This window comes from Excalfactoria chinensis, chromosome 1 (assembly GCF_039878825.1).
Source record: "Excalfactoria chinensis isolate bCotChi1 chromosome 1, bCotChi1.hap2, whole genome shotgun sequence".
NCBI lineage: Eukaryota > Metazoa > Chordata > Aves > Galliformes > Phasianidae > Excalfactoria > Excalfactoria chinensis.
In genome coordinates this window covers 25,363,876-25,378,971 of record NC_092825.1, presented here as the reverse complement: position 1 = coordinate 25,378,971, position 15,096 = coordinate 25,363,876, and the positions used below count along the sequence as shown (strand labels likewise).

Genomic DNA, 15,096 nt, shown 5'->3' with positions numbered 1-15,096 from the left:
GTTATTTCATGTTTGTGACAAAGGCATCAAACATTTAGTTAAGCCAACCTCAGTCCATGCTGTTCACCCAGAAATGAGGCGTTATGTGGCTCTGAGCTTGTCTGTAATGTGTTAAATATTTATAAATGGCATATTAACATCAGCGCTTAAATATTGTTATGAATACTTATTAGGGTCACTTTCATCTGTGTCTGTGCACACATGTGTGTGTTCCCTCTCAGTGTGAGTAGAGTGCATTTGCTCTGGTGCTTTTTGTTATTCATGCAAGGTTTTGTCTTGCTGGGCTTAAGCAGAGATATGACCAGCACTGGCATATACCTGTTGGTGAACTAGGCAATCATGTAGTCTATTATTTAAACATGATCTCACAGGCAGGCAGATTGGTTCTGTTTTATTAAAATTCCAACACTTCACATTTTTATTAATCACTTTCCCACTTCTTCTATTCACTTGTATTCCGATGCCTCTACGCCGGTACCCATAGCAACACTTGTTAATGCTAATGAAACTGCAACATCCTAAGCTCCCCGACAGAGCAGCCCTGTTAAATATGGCTATTTAGCACAGTTGTATTTCTGTTAGTTCCAGCTCCCAGCAGACACCTGCTCTATAGAAACTCTATCCTGTGATACTGGGATTTGGTAACTTACAGCTTTTTCATAGAGCTGTCATTCTACTGGAGTAAAAATCTCATATTCCCGGACAGTGAATGCTACTGAATCTGTACAGTTTCTGTAAAAGTGGCAAGGTTTAGCTGTATGATTAAGTACGCTTTTGAAGTCCTCATTTGCATTCAATGAAAAAACGCACAGAGCTGAGGCTGACTGATCTTGGGGGAAGCCACGGGATGCGTTGTCTCCTACAGCACACGGGCATTTTAACTAAATATCATCAATAGCGTGTTAACAAGCAGAAGTAATAGCTAAATAACTCCTCATGAACTAAGACTGAATGATTATTGAACTTAATACGAGCACTTGAGTGCCTTAATACATGAAGCGAGGAAATTGTTATGGGTATTGATTCTTCATTCGTTAAGGCACATATTTGCGTGTAGCATTCGTGAGGATGATGACAGGGTGGTTTATTTCCTTTATTCTGAGTTTTGTTTTTGAATACTGTTTATTTGGCAAGTCATTAGTCATCCAGCTTTCATACTTCTGGAAACAATGGAAAAATCCTGTAATCAGTAAAAAATCGCTTCCAAGAATACAACCACAAATTAGGGGATGCTGTAGTGCCAGCAAATACATCTTGCGGTGCCAAGGTTGCAGAACAGGGAGGCTGTCATGTGTCTGTTTCAAGTGGCAAACCAGTGCTTCTTAATACTCGTTTCTATCATAGCTCAAGAAAGCTTGAATACCAGACAAAGCTTTGTACCTACTCTTTCTAGAAGAATTCTGAATGCTGCACTGTTTTGTGCAGAACTGAACTGAAGAACACAGCTCAGCTCCCTAATGTGGGGGGGCTGATTACTTTGGGAACTAAATAGTTTTGCCTTGTAATCAGTGTAAGCTTGGGGGAGGGTGCTCAGCCTTTCTGCCTTCCAGTAGGCATCTGCTGCGCTGTTGTTACAGTGTGCCAGGTTTGCTCTGCGCCTTTTGTTTTCCTGTCATTTTTGCTCCCCTTTGTTCTTTGCGTGTCTGAAACCTTCCGTTTTTTACTAATTGTTTAGATTCAATTATTTGCCTCTGTATCTTTGTTACATTCGTTTTTGGTTTAAGATCATTTAAAGTTCTCCGGCTAATCTCCACCTAATATTAACCAGCAGTATTAATGAGATAATAAACCAGACTTGGTAATGACTTGATTCATTCAGCTACTGGATTTAATTAGAAAGACACTTAACATTCCAGCAGATGTTCGTATTTTGTTTCACTGTCCTTGCATTACCAACAGTGGGCTTATAAATATATACTGTACATGATTGTATTTATGTAATATGCTCTTCAACTTGAAGCCCTGTCGTTGGGCCATAAATTGCAAGAAATTACTTGAAACTTCAAAATCTCTGCATTAAGTCAATTTGCACAAATTCCTCTGTCATCATTTAATTTCTTAGAATACTCACAGTCTTCAATTTTCACTGTATTCTTCATCTAATAAAAAAATTTGCTTAATCTTCATAAAAGAAGTTTGATTTCTTCTTTCCTGGTTACACTAGCCTGCTAGTCCCATAAGTGTCATTCCTCTTATTCCAGTGGCAAAGCTTCCCAAGGAAGGGTCTGAGTTCAGCATTCCCAGCAGTTTCGTTTGGGAGCTCCTCCCTGGGCTTTCTGAGTGCCTCCTGCAGGTATCTGCTGCTCCCTGGCTCTTGAATCCAGCCCGGGTTCAAGCCATGTTGGTTAGCCATAGGAACAGTGGAGCTTTGTTATTGATCTGAACACTGTCTAGCTGTGTTTTATCCAGCAGCATTGAACTTTTCCCCACATGCAGTTAAGATGTGCAGCACTGATGTGCAACCAAAAAGAACAGAGCAGGAGAGACGTTAGTGCACTTGGTGACTCAGGTATGCCTGCACTGAGAGCATTAGGTTTTGCATCTTATGCCAAATGTTACTGTTAGGAAGCACAGCCATAAAACTGTAGTAGTTTCTTTTCCTTTGTGTGTAATGCTTTTCAAGGATTCTTGTAAACTTTATAAGGCATGCTTATGGTACAGTTACATAGAACAGCTAAGGCTGTTAAGCAGCTTGCCACCATGAGAGTAGAAAGGTCCTGATTCAGCTCAGTGTTTTCAGCTACATGCTTTTCAGCTTGCTCATGCCTTTACAGTACTCTGAGCATAAAGAAGTGGGTAGTTCTGTTTGGTTACAGAGCTGAGTCAAGTCAGCAAGGGACTTGGCAAGTGTAGGAGCCAGCACAAGAAATGGGTCAGATGTGGTAGTTAGCAGTGGCAGGATGAGGTGCAGGAAGAGGGGATAGCAGGGTTCCCATTCCTTGATGGTTAAACCATCTCCTAGAAACATCTCTCACAAGTGACCTTTAAATGCACAGATCTTCCCTTGGTTTTCTTTCTGCTATTCAGATCTATTGTATTGGCTATAAAATTGCACGGCATATTGCTTTGTGATAATTGCATGTGATTGTGCAGATAGAGTACATTGCCTGTATTGCAAAAGTCTTTATTATGCCTTTGTGGGCACAACGTTTACTTAATGTGCAAACCAACATTAGTTTTAAGTTGGGAACAACCATATTTAAAACTAAAAACGTTCCAGTAAGGAAAATGAATCCATTTTGAGCTTGTTGCTTCATTAGCTGTGAAGGTTAACTAGTCTGTAGTTAACAACATTTAAAACAAAATAAAGCTATGTAACTTCTCTAATGGGCAGCCCTCTTTCATTTTCCTTTATCATTGTTAAAGTGATAAACAGAGCGTGCAGTGTGCAGGAAGCAGGATTGTCTTACTGGTATCATATGCATACCTGTAACAAAAAGTAGGGCCTCTTCCAGTTTTGAAAGTAATTAGTGAAATCCAAATCCTTTTCTATACTGGCTCATTGTCAAATGTCTTTAAAGTATTCATTTTATTTTTCCCTAAAGAGTTGGGTATATCTTTTAGTCTTTGTTTTCAGAGAATATATTCCTGGAGTCTTTTATTTCTAGTAATTTACATTTTTAGCTCTGAATTAGCTGTAAAAGACTACAATTTTATCTGTCACTGTTAAAGGTTGAACAACATGATGTCAGCTGTCAGCTGTCAATTCTGTAAATGAGAGAGGGGTTTTCTCAGCTCCTGAGTAAGGTGGACTTGGCATGAAGTCTTCGGATCTACTTATAGAACAGACATGCTGGTTTTGCATTTGGTAGAAGAGGAAAACTCAGAGGTGAAGCGATGATTTGGCAGAAACTTGATGGAGAGATTTTACGGAGAACCGTGTACTGTGCTGTTCACCATAGGCATAAATAAGAAGGGAATTACGTGATGCATATTGCTGTTATTTTATTTGTCAAGTGATAAGCAGCAGGGCCAACTGAAGCACTGGAGAAGAATCTCCTGGTATTGGAATGAACTAAGCAACAAAAATACTCTTGAGTGTTATCAAATGAGGAATCATACATTTGGGAGTGAATACAAAGGGCATGTCCACTGTCATGTATGTTAATACGTGATGTACTTTTCTGAAACTTTCTGAGAACTGAATGGTCAAGAATGATCCTAAAAGCAAGCAACGTGCTTGGAAAAGAAAAGAAACGGAGAAGGGGCTGAGCAAAAGTTGTGCTGATTCAGAAATCCATCTTCTTCCATTCTTGTTTTCTCACTCCTCCCCCCACATAAAGAGAGAGGAGTAGAACAGGCAAAGGGCTGAACAAGGGCAGCAAGGAGTGAATGACCGTGAGGAGAATGTGAAGTGCTGCTCCAGGTTTGGATAGGTGCTAACAGAAAGACACACTCCAAAAGTGCTCAGGCAAATCTGTGAAAGAAAAATCTGCAAAGTGCTGTTAGACTGAGGCACAGACACAGCTTAAACTCCTCACCCTCGTATTTCTGTGAGATTCTGCTATCTGTGTGATCACTGTTGTTTTGCCCCGTTTTCCCAAGGCGTTTGCTTCCTGCTACCGTCAGACAGGCTACTGGCACTGGATGGATGCTTAATCTAACCCTGTGAAGTCAATGTCATGACAGTAGATTCTGTGAGAAGCTTACAGCTTTTCTCTCATTTTCCTGTGACTGCATGTGAGAAGTGCATCCCAGTGCCCTCCCTCCCTGCTAAGCTCTCATCTGTTCTTCAGAGTTCAGCAGCTTTTCTCCAGTACCTGTGGCCACTCGGCTTAAAACGCAGCAAAATTAGCTGCTTTTTCAGAGATTTTGATAATGCAAGTGGATTTTTATGTTCTATTTTGATGTTCGTGTTATGTACTAATCCATTAACTTCTGTGCTAAAGGCTGTGGCCTTTGTCCTGCTCTGTGCACTTATCCTCTTGTTCAGTGTTCTCTTGCAGCAGATGAACACAAAGGTATTTTCAGGGATTCTTTTTTACTTCGCCTCCTCCTGTAAGTGCCTTTGAAATAAATTGCATAAGCTTTGAAATAAATTGTGTAAGCTTCTTCAGTTGCCACACCGGTCCAGCAGTCAATATTTAAGTAATTCTCTTTCAGTATTAGCCACACTCTTTGGGCATCAATACTTCACCCCGGTTTATTCCTGCTGTCACTCACCTCTGCACTGAAGGATTAACAGATCTGTCCTCCAAGTCCAAATCCTCAGGTCCAAACAATTGCTTCTGGCTAGTAGTCATGCTGAGTAACTGCATCAGCTCCTTGTCTGTGTCACACACAAATTCCTGCCTTACACACCTGTCTCTCAAAAATCAGTTTGATGAGGCAGACAGGCTTTTGATTATTTGGACTTCTGAATGTTCAAATAGGTCACTGCAAGAGATCTACACCACCAAAAATGAGCAGAAAGCACTCCAGGTGCTTACAGGGCAGAGCTGAACTGGCTGGCAGAGTATCATGCTTAGTTCTCTTGGCGTTGTTAAGAGTCAGCAAATGCAAGAGAAATTAAGTTGCTCTACTTTTCACTGTAAACACATTTTAATGACGCTTCAGGATATACACCAATACTGTAAAAATGCAATACCCTAGAATCTTGCAGCTAAGAAGTTCTGCTTAGAAGTGCTGACCCTTTTGATAGGATTGCTGTGTCATTGAGAGTAGCAGCTGCTGTTCTTAAAATAGGAAAAATTGGAACAATTTATACGATCCCAGTGTGATAAAGAAATGTCTGGGGGAAAGAGAATAGGCTGTAGTGCAGGTAAAGCTAGCAGAGTAGGAATGTCAGGAGCAGCTGTATTGCTGCAGGTAGCTGTGTGCTGTGCAGTACCATCGCTCCGTGCTGTGCGGTTTTACCAGGTAAATGGAATTCAGTGTATCACACCCAGCAGTCTTCTGCCAACACACTGCCTTGCCAGAGTGTTTTATATTTTCATATGGCATAAGTAGAAGCCTTAACAGTTGTGCAGGGCAGATTTTGTGTTCCACGAAAGCAGCATAGAACTGGAGAAACTGTTCTTCCTATGTTTTTGTACCCTCTTCCCCTTGTGGCTCCCAGCAGCTCCTGCTTATCTCTGTTCCCATCACGCAGCAGCCAGCACACACTGCAACTGGCAATTTGTCACTTAGTCAAAACTAATTCAATTATCTTTTCAATTTGTCTTAAATACAGAGTGTATTTTGGAGCCTCTGTCTCTACCAGAAAGTCCAGCAAGTCCCGATGGTGTTGCTGCTGTAGAAAGTTCTCCCTCTGTGCCTTGCATTTTCTGTGAAGAATGCTATGTCTTAGCAGAACAAAACCAGCTCCTGAAGCACATGATAATTGAACACAAGCTCGTCATTGCAGACGTGAAACTGGTTGCAGATTTTAAAAGGTATGGGATGTATTGCTTATACTACATGTGTGTGTGATGGTGTGTAAAGGTGCAGAAAACAAGAGATTGTCTTTCTAAAATATTTGTTTTACAGTGGTCTGTTGTATGGCTACAACACAGGGCAATTCCTCCGTTAGAAATTCTTTGTCATATCCTAGGCACTTCTCAGCTCAGGTTACTAACCAGCAAGCTAGAGAGCTGTTTATTTCATAAAGCGCATTCCGGATAGTCAACTCTTCCATTTCTTTGTCTTATTTACATAGGAAAGGATTATTTCTAACACTATATGATGTCCTAAAGCTGTATTGTGTACAGAAGCTGCTCAGCACGAGCTTCCATCTTCTGGGGTTCCCTATCTTAGGGATGCCGGTATTTCCCCACAGAAATCACATTTAATCCTTAACTGTACTTCACAGGTCTGTGATCGACACGTAACTGTGACTCCTACAGCTGTGTCACTGATCACCTCAGCAGGATCACATTTGGCTTGCTTTCTTTTAATGTCCTGCAGGAGCTGGCACAGCCCCAGCTGGCTTGTGATTTCAGAGACTGGACACTTGTTTGGCATTTTGCTTCCACACACAAGGGTGTATGGTCCTGTCGGTAAGCTAGACAGTACCTACCAATTTGTAGCTAGCTCTGTTGCAGTGTTTAGATGTTAGGCAGCTGATTTCTTAACTAGAAGGAGTTTTCTGGTAGGTCTTCTGTGACAAGTTACTCAGCCAAAGACAGTGATTTGTGTCTAACCTTCAAGATGCAAAAAAATTAAATATTAGGATGAAATTTGGGAAGATAAAAGCCAAATAAATCCTTATTCCAACGTATGAGTTTAACATTGCTTTAAATTGAAGACTGATGCTTGTTTTTGTTTGGTTTTGTGCTGAAAGCGGCAGAACAAGAATTCAGTGTTCTTCAGAGATAATGCTGTTTTCCTCAAATAAATAAAGGGATTGGAACTACTCAGTAATGGAATGCCAGCTTAAGTGTGCTTGGGGGATTACTCTGGGTTACTAAAAATGTATTTTAAAACCACCTCTTCAAGAAAATGCCAATTTAGGTTTTTTTATTTTATTTATTTTGGCTGTTAATGCAATTGGAAGGTATCCAGATGTTATAGAAAATGGCCCCAGGATGTGAAGTCATGGAGTTGTTGCTCTGAAGTATGTCTTCTCTCCTTTGCTGCACCAGTTATTAGCAAATAAGTCTGATACTGTGAACAAAAAGGCAAGTATATTCTAAGGTGTTTAACTGGAGACTAAGGGACAGAAATACAAATGCATAACATTATGTATACGTAATATATTCAGCAGTGAGTTACAACCAGTCTTACTTATGCATTTATTGACAGAACAACAAGAACTGAAGGGTCCTGAGAAGAGCAATGCTAATGTACAACTTTTTTTTTCTTAAGCTTGGAAAAACAGCCATAAGTTGGCAATAGGAGAAGGGGTAGAAATGAGGAGAATAGGCTTTCAACACATGCATGATGTAGAGGTCACTGACCACTTATTCTCTTTACCTGGAAGTGTGACAAGGTATTGGCTTTATCTGAGCATCTATTTGAGTTAAGTCGCGATCTTATGATAGCAAGTCGCTTATAAGCTTCATGACACAGAAATTATGGTGTGATCAGTCTGTCTAAATGGTGTTTGCTTATTTCACTACAGGGGACAGACTAGGGGACATCTTGAAATCCTTTCATTTGCACATTTATGTCCTAAAAACTCCAGAAGTCTTTATGATGGCATGTCAGTAGGAAACAGCCATTGAGTAGCTAGCCTTTACCTGACCAATGCTGTCATGATTACTTCATGCACCAGTCATAAATGTAAATGTAAACATGCACTTAAGCATTTCCCAATTAATCATTATTATAAAATTCCGAATATAAGCACTAGGGCTGCTTTTCTCCTTTCATCATAGAACTGAGTGTGAGTTTTTTTGTTAGACAGTAGCTTCTGTTTCAAGCTTTCTGTTTTTCTGCCTGATCTCTGATGGGGTCTGTTAATGGTGCTATAACAAACTCTGATAGTGCAGGCATGCTTTTAAACAACTGTTGATGGGTTAAACTTTCAAGATGTGTTTAGAGCATTCCTTATTCTGTCTGCTACCCCACCCCCTGCTGCTTGGGGACTTCATTTTTCTGTCTTCCTAGTTGTCTGCCAAGCTACAGCTTTCACTAACTCCATGGGAGACCTGCCAAGACATCACTTTTGACAAGCTGGTGTTTTTACTGAGTTTCAGATACTTGCCTGCATCTTACAGAACACCAGCCTCAATATTTTGGGAATTTGAGAGTACTCTGTGGTATATCTTTTCAGTAAAGATGCACCTGAATGGCATATCTGTCTGAAGTTATGAATAGGTCACAGTGTTCATGTAAAGCTAAATGTACGTCTTTCATTTTGATAGGGTACTTGAGCCCAGGTTTAATGAAGCTGAGTAAATTTAATGAATTGGAAAACCAGATTAAAGGGGGAAAGTACTGAGAGGATTTAAAGGGGAAAAAAGCAAAAGCAAAAACAAAATAAAAAAAACCTTCCACCAAGATCTCTAAGAATTTAGAGAATGAAAGACATGAGGCCAGATCAGCTGTTTATTAAACCCCTTTCATTCTTCTTCACTAATCACCTCCCCCTTGTTTGTAAAGATACATCTTATATTGGAAGAAGAGGTTTGCAGAACAGCCTGTCACAGACTTCTGTAGTGTGATAAGAACAAATTCGGAAGCTCCCTTAGGTAAGTATACTGCTTATTTACTTTTGTCCAGATCACATGATAATGACATGCTTTGATGAAGTCAGATGTGAAGCATCCCGACACTAAATCAGAAAACAGCTGAAAACTGCATATTTAACTGTACCCTTTTGAAGGACTGCAACGTGCTTCAATACTGTGCTAATGAAGGATTAACTCAACTCCAGGCCAAACTGGCCAAATTGGGGTCAGTTACACATCATGGCATAGAAGCGGTGCTGATCCTCATCATGGCTAGGGAGGCCATGGTACCTACTGCAATCATTATCTCTGACTGTCCTGGAAATGTGGAAGAACGTTCACAGGGAACTGTCTTCCCAGATTTGCCCTACTATTGATTCACAAGCTATTGGCTTGTGCTGCTGGCTTCCTAGGCAGCAGGGCCACAGTCACATTTCCTTTCCCCTGTTCCTGTGCTTACTGCCCCAGAAATGCTAGGAGAAAATCCCTTCCCACAGGGGTACAAGGCCTGCAATCTTCTGCACTCTGACACAAGACCAGGACTGTACAGCTCTGGCCCTGTTTGACAATCCGTGGTAAGGACAGAGGCTGACTGTACAAAAGAAGTTTTTCTCAGAAGTAAACCAAAACTTATTAAATGTGGGAATAAATTTCCTGTTGCGAACTTCACACCTTCTGTTCTAGGTAAATGTGTTTCTTTGGCTTCCCATTTTGTAACAGAAATACATAATTTACCTAAAAGCAAATAGAAGAACATTAGGGCTTTTCTGCATCTTTGATACTCCGTGGAGAGCTCGTAAGAGAGGAAAAATGCATGCAGCAAGTGCCAGAGATGGGTGGAAATAAAGTGTTTTAATTGAAATGCATTTTAAGAAAATGGTCCTGGAAAATGTGGAAATGATTTGGAAGACTGTAATTACCTTTATCTCACACATGAGTAATTGTGCTGCTGAAATTTTAACACCTACCACTCAATCTGAAAATTGTAGATCAAGCACCTGAAGGCCAGGCCTTGCCACAGTTGTAATCCAGCAGTAGCCCTTCCAGAGAATAATGGGAATATTTTGTTAATTTTAATGATGAGCTCCTTGAGATGTAATATCTCAGAAATCAGGAGTTCTGTCTTATTTCGTATGGGTCTCTGTGTAAAAAGATGGGGAGATCTGAAATCTACCAAGTTTTAAATGGTGAAAGAACTATTAATGGTTCAGCCCACTAACCACATAACTCTTTGATTAATAAATCAGTAACTTTCATATGCAAAATATTTTTTTTAATGTTCATGTAATTCTTATGTGCTAAGTAGTTTTAAGGTAATTCATTGTGATACATACTTGCAGATGGAATGTGATCTGACCGTAAAAGGTGAAGTTGGCAGGGCAGACTATACCAAATGATAACCACTGCAAATTGGTAATTATTTGGAAAATAAGTGACAAATCCCACATGAAAAATAGAGTTAAAAGTCATTTCATTTTTCTTTCATGCTGACTCTATACTGTGACTAATGGCAGTGATTAAAATTACTTCATGTCTCCAGAAGAACCAACATAAAAGAGAATACAGGTGGTAGTGTGGAAAACCCATGCAAGACATTTGTCTTTATACTGCGATATAAACGGTGTAAATTCAATTCAGTTTAAGATCAGACGCATACACATAATGGCTGATACAAAGTTATGGAATGTACAAATATTTAAGCATGTTTCATTAAATCATGTAATTAAAATAGCTGACTTATAGATTTAAAAAAAACAATCTAAGATTCAGTTGATTATATACCACAAATGTTCAAAACCGCAGCAACCTCCCGTGCCTTACCCACACTTCCTGATCTCTTAACAGAAGAACAGGACAATTATTTTCTTCTTTGTGATGTCTTACCAGAAGACAGATTACTTAGAGAACAGCTTCAGCAAAAGAGACTGGTAAGAAATTGAACTTATTTCATTTTGAAGGTAAACAGTTCCATTGTATAATATATGGGAATGCAGAGGGTGTTTTAAAGTTAAAGCATTTTTTGTTAAACTGCAAAGTGAGCTTTTTTTTTTTTCTTAGTTCATTTCCTTGGCTGCCACAGAAGAGCACAGAAACTCCTTGTTTATAGATTTTTTTCCATGGAATAAATTTACAGGTTGTGTGTCAGTGTTCCACAGGAGTGGAAAATATGCCCAGAGCACAAGAAATGGCTGAGTGTGCTGAATGTTCTGCTTCTTGAAAGAATCTGCAGCACACTAACACAACTATCTGTTGTGTGTTCATTTACATCTAGGGAAGTCAGCAAAATAAAATTAGGTGTGTAATATTGTGAAATGGGAAGGTAATACTTAAAAAATATTAAAGCAAGTTGTTCTTGTGCATTCAAATGCTTTGACTTAAATTGCTTTAATTCACACTCACACACTCCTGTGCACCAAGATGCATGATTGAAGGAAGTCTGGCTGGGTTACTTTCTGACAGTTATTGAGTCCTCATGAAACCTCCTCTGGAGTTCTTGACTGATGATGACAACATAGTCCTTTGGACAGATCTTTCGTATCTTAGGAGTTATCAGTTTTGCTTGGGTGATCCTTTGGTTTAGGCTCTCACCAACTTCAGCTTCAGTGTTTGAAATACACTTATGTAGTCTGTTTTGCTCCTGACCCTAATTTAAAGCAAATCTTCTGTGATGCATGGATGAGTAAGGAGCTCATGGGTAATCTCAAAGAGAAAAAGAAGGTTCACTAACTGTCGAGAAAGGGCCTTTCCATTTGGGAAGAATACAGGAATGTTATCAGGGCCTGCAGGGATGCAATGAGGAAGGCAAAGGCCCACTTGGAATTTGATCTGGCAAAGGAAGTCAAGGATAACAAGAAAGGGTTTTCTAAGTATGTCAGTAGTAAAAAGAGGTTGACTGTGAACTGGCTGACTGGCAGAGCTCAAGAGTTATATTCAGTGGTGCAGGGTCTAGTTGGTACCCTGTAACTAGTGGTGTTCCCCAGAGGTCAGAACTTGATCCAGTCTTGTTCAACATCTTCTTCCGTGACCTGGATGAAAGGACAGAATGCACCCTCAGCAAGTTTACTGATGAAACAAAGCTGGGAAGAGTGACTGACAACACCAGAAGTCTGTGCAATTCAGCAAGACCTGGACAAACTGGACTGTTGGGCAGAGAGGAACCTGGTGAGGCTTAACAAGAGCAAATGTGTAGTCCTTCACCCGAGGAGAAATAACTGTATGCATCAGTACACCTTAGGGGATGACCTGCTGGAGTGGAGCTCTGCAGAGAAGGACTTAGGTGTTAGGTTGGCCATGAGCCAGCAGTGTGCCCTTGTGGCCAAGAAGACCAATAGTATCCTGGGGTGCATTAAAAAATACATGGCCAGCAGATTGAGAGAGGTGATCCTCTCCATCTGCTCTACACTAGTGAGGCCACATCTGGAATACTGTGTCCATTTCTGGGCTCCCAATTTAAGAAAGACAGGGATATTCTACAGTCCAGTGGAGGATGACAAAGACTTCTTTACTGTCAGAGTGATGGAGCGCTGGAACAGGCTGCCCATAGAGTGGAGTCTCCTTATCTGGAGATATTCAAGACACACCTGTGTGACCTGCTGCAGGGACTCTGCTTTCACAGGGTGCTGGACTTGATGATGTCTTAAGGTCCCTTCAAACTCCTACAAATCTATAAGCCTTGATGTGCAAGGCTTTCACCTAAAGCAACTGCTGCTTTTGTTTACCACCTAATTAAGTTATAAAAGAAAGAGTTACACATTCTTACTGTGGTGTGAAATAACCTTTTCTATAAACACTGCTTTAGGTATCAGAATTGTATCTTGAGTTTTTACAGAAAGTTTTTGTGAAATCAAGCTCCTGCTATAGTTGCAGCTAAAGGATTCACAGGTTTAGTTAAAGCACTAAAGTCTGTTAAGTATTTTATTTCCTTTGCTGAAGTCTGAGTGTTGACTTGCAAGTTAAATACTTATTTTGCTTTGCAAAGCCTTTTATCTCTAGACAAGCCTAGCAATGAAGAGTGAGTTGGCAAGTGGGCTCATGTGAGTTGCACAGAATAAAGACCAGAACCACAAAACTGCTGGTGATTTTTCTGCAGTCTTTGAACCCTAACTGCTGTCTCCGACAGTAGGCTCAAACAAGGACAAATGCTATCTTTAAAATGTGCTAGCTAAAGCACCAGTATAGAGTATTTTAGGCTGCATTGCAGCAGGGGAGCTAGCCAAGGTGGATGTCATGCCGAGACATTATGGTGACTGTGATGTATTGAGAGAGACCAAGGAATGAGTCTATCTGGGTTAGAGTGCAGCTCACTGAAATAGCTGACAAGGCTATGTAATAAAAAACAGATATGGTCTTTTGCAAAAACTCGGTTTTGACAAGGAATTACTGGTTGTGAAGATCAGTAGTGGAAACAGGCAAGGCAGTCTCGGAGACAAAACTCAAGACAGTAGGAAAGGCAGTTTCATTATAGCTTCTTGAGCTTCTCTTTAAGATTCTTCTCTAAAAAGTAAAAAACCCAAACTTATTTTTTGAAAATTTACACTTCCTGCCACAACAGGGACCTTGTGTTGCCATCATGTTTATATCCACTCTTCTGTCATGTGACTGGTAGTTTTAGGTGAAGAGGCTGTACTTCCACCCTGTATAGCAGTCTTCACAAGAAGCAGAGGAGGGACAAAGAGGTGTTTAAAATACAGAGCTGTACCAGTTTCCTAGGATGAGTTGCTTCTATTATCTCCAATTTTTCACTAGCTTAAACTGGGATAAGTTTCAAGAAGCTGAAGGTATGCACTGAAAGAGATTGAGATGCTAGTCTGATATGGCCTGTTGCCTGGTGGTGACCTGAAGGGCTTACAGAGCAGTTAACAATAGTGGTAGCATGTCAGTACCTACACAGTTGAAGTTCAGTAGGTCCTCTTTCCCTGTTTGGAGTTCCATATTTAATGACTTCTCTCAGGTGCTCTGGAACTTTGCCCATCCTCCACGGGCTTTTGAAGAACAGTCAGAAATTGTTTTATCTAATTCCATGACTCTTCTGTATATTCCATAAGATTGGAATATAAACAACACTGCAGGTGTGTCTAATAATGGTAAAGAAAAGGCACCTTGCATGAGATGCCATTGAAGAAGATGCAGTAATGATTACAGAACTTTGTTTTCCTGCACTCAGGAGGCAAGAGAGTAATGTTTGAAGTGGCAGAATCGAACTCAGAGATCAGTAAGGAGAGAAGATGAATATAGAAGTTAGGGCGCAGGTTGTTGATAACTATGATGGCATGTCTTTATACAAGTATAAAGTTTCTGACACCATAGTTCTTTATAATTCCTTTTTCTTGTTTGTTTGTTTGTTTTGTTACTTGCAGCCACAGGCACAGCCTGGAATTCATCAGCCAATCTTTGAGAAACCTGTAGGCACAAAAACAAATGTAATTCTCTTACTCTAAAGATCGTGTATCCTGCAGGTATATATAACTGTCAAACTTGGCAAGTGATCAGAGTCTCAGGTCTCACCAGTCCCAGTATTTGTTACTGAGTGCTGTACTGTTGGTTTTGTGTTTGTTTTGTTTTTTTTTTTCCATTGGCAGTAAAGTATATAAGCAGCTTCTTGTGATATGTCAGCAGGATTCTTTTATTTTGTCGTGTCAGTTTTTTTTTTTAAACCAGAATCTGTTTCTCTCGGTTCCTTTGCCTACAGCGATAGCTAATTTCTCTGAACACACAGCAGGGAAGTGTAACTCTTACTTAAATTGGAAGAAACTAGAACTAAAGACCCACACTGTGTATTTGAGAGATCACCTAGGAGGGCTTGATAAAGTATGTGTTCTTATTGTCTCTGTTGTTATTCAGATCCAAATTCACACCCACTTGCAGTATCCTATCTCCCACACAGACAGTCTGATTTCGGTAGTATTAATGAGTCAGTTATCGTAACAGCAGAGAATGTGGCTTGTAATTTTGCACTCTTTGGAGCAGGGAGTGTGGCAGCATGTTCAGTGCAGCAGGACTCTGC

General features: G+C 40.2%; 1 protein-coding gene across 3 annotated transcripts in view; it reads left to right on the top strand.

Moving 5' to 3' along the window:
- The window catches only part of ZNF277 (zinc finger protein 277), a 45,239-nt gene that overhangs the window by 13,514 nt on the left and 16,629 nt on the right, over nt 1-15,096 (top strand). For all 3 annotated transcript variants that reach the window (XM_072344383.1, XM_072344363.1, XM_072344372.1), the window contains 3 exons: nt 6,173-6,374; nt 9,025-9,113; nt 10,938-11,020. In XM_072344383.1, coding sequence (XP_072200484.1) covers nt 6,316-6,374; nt 9,025-9,113; nt 10,938-11,020 — 231 coding nt within the window. In that variant the 5' untranslated portion in view covers nt 6,173-6,315. The remainder of the gene's footprint in view (nt 1-6,172; nt 6,375-9,024; nt 9,114-10,937; nt 11,021-15,096) is intronic.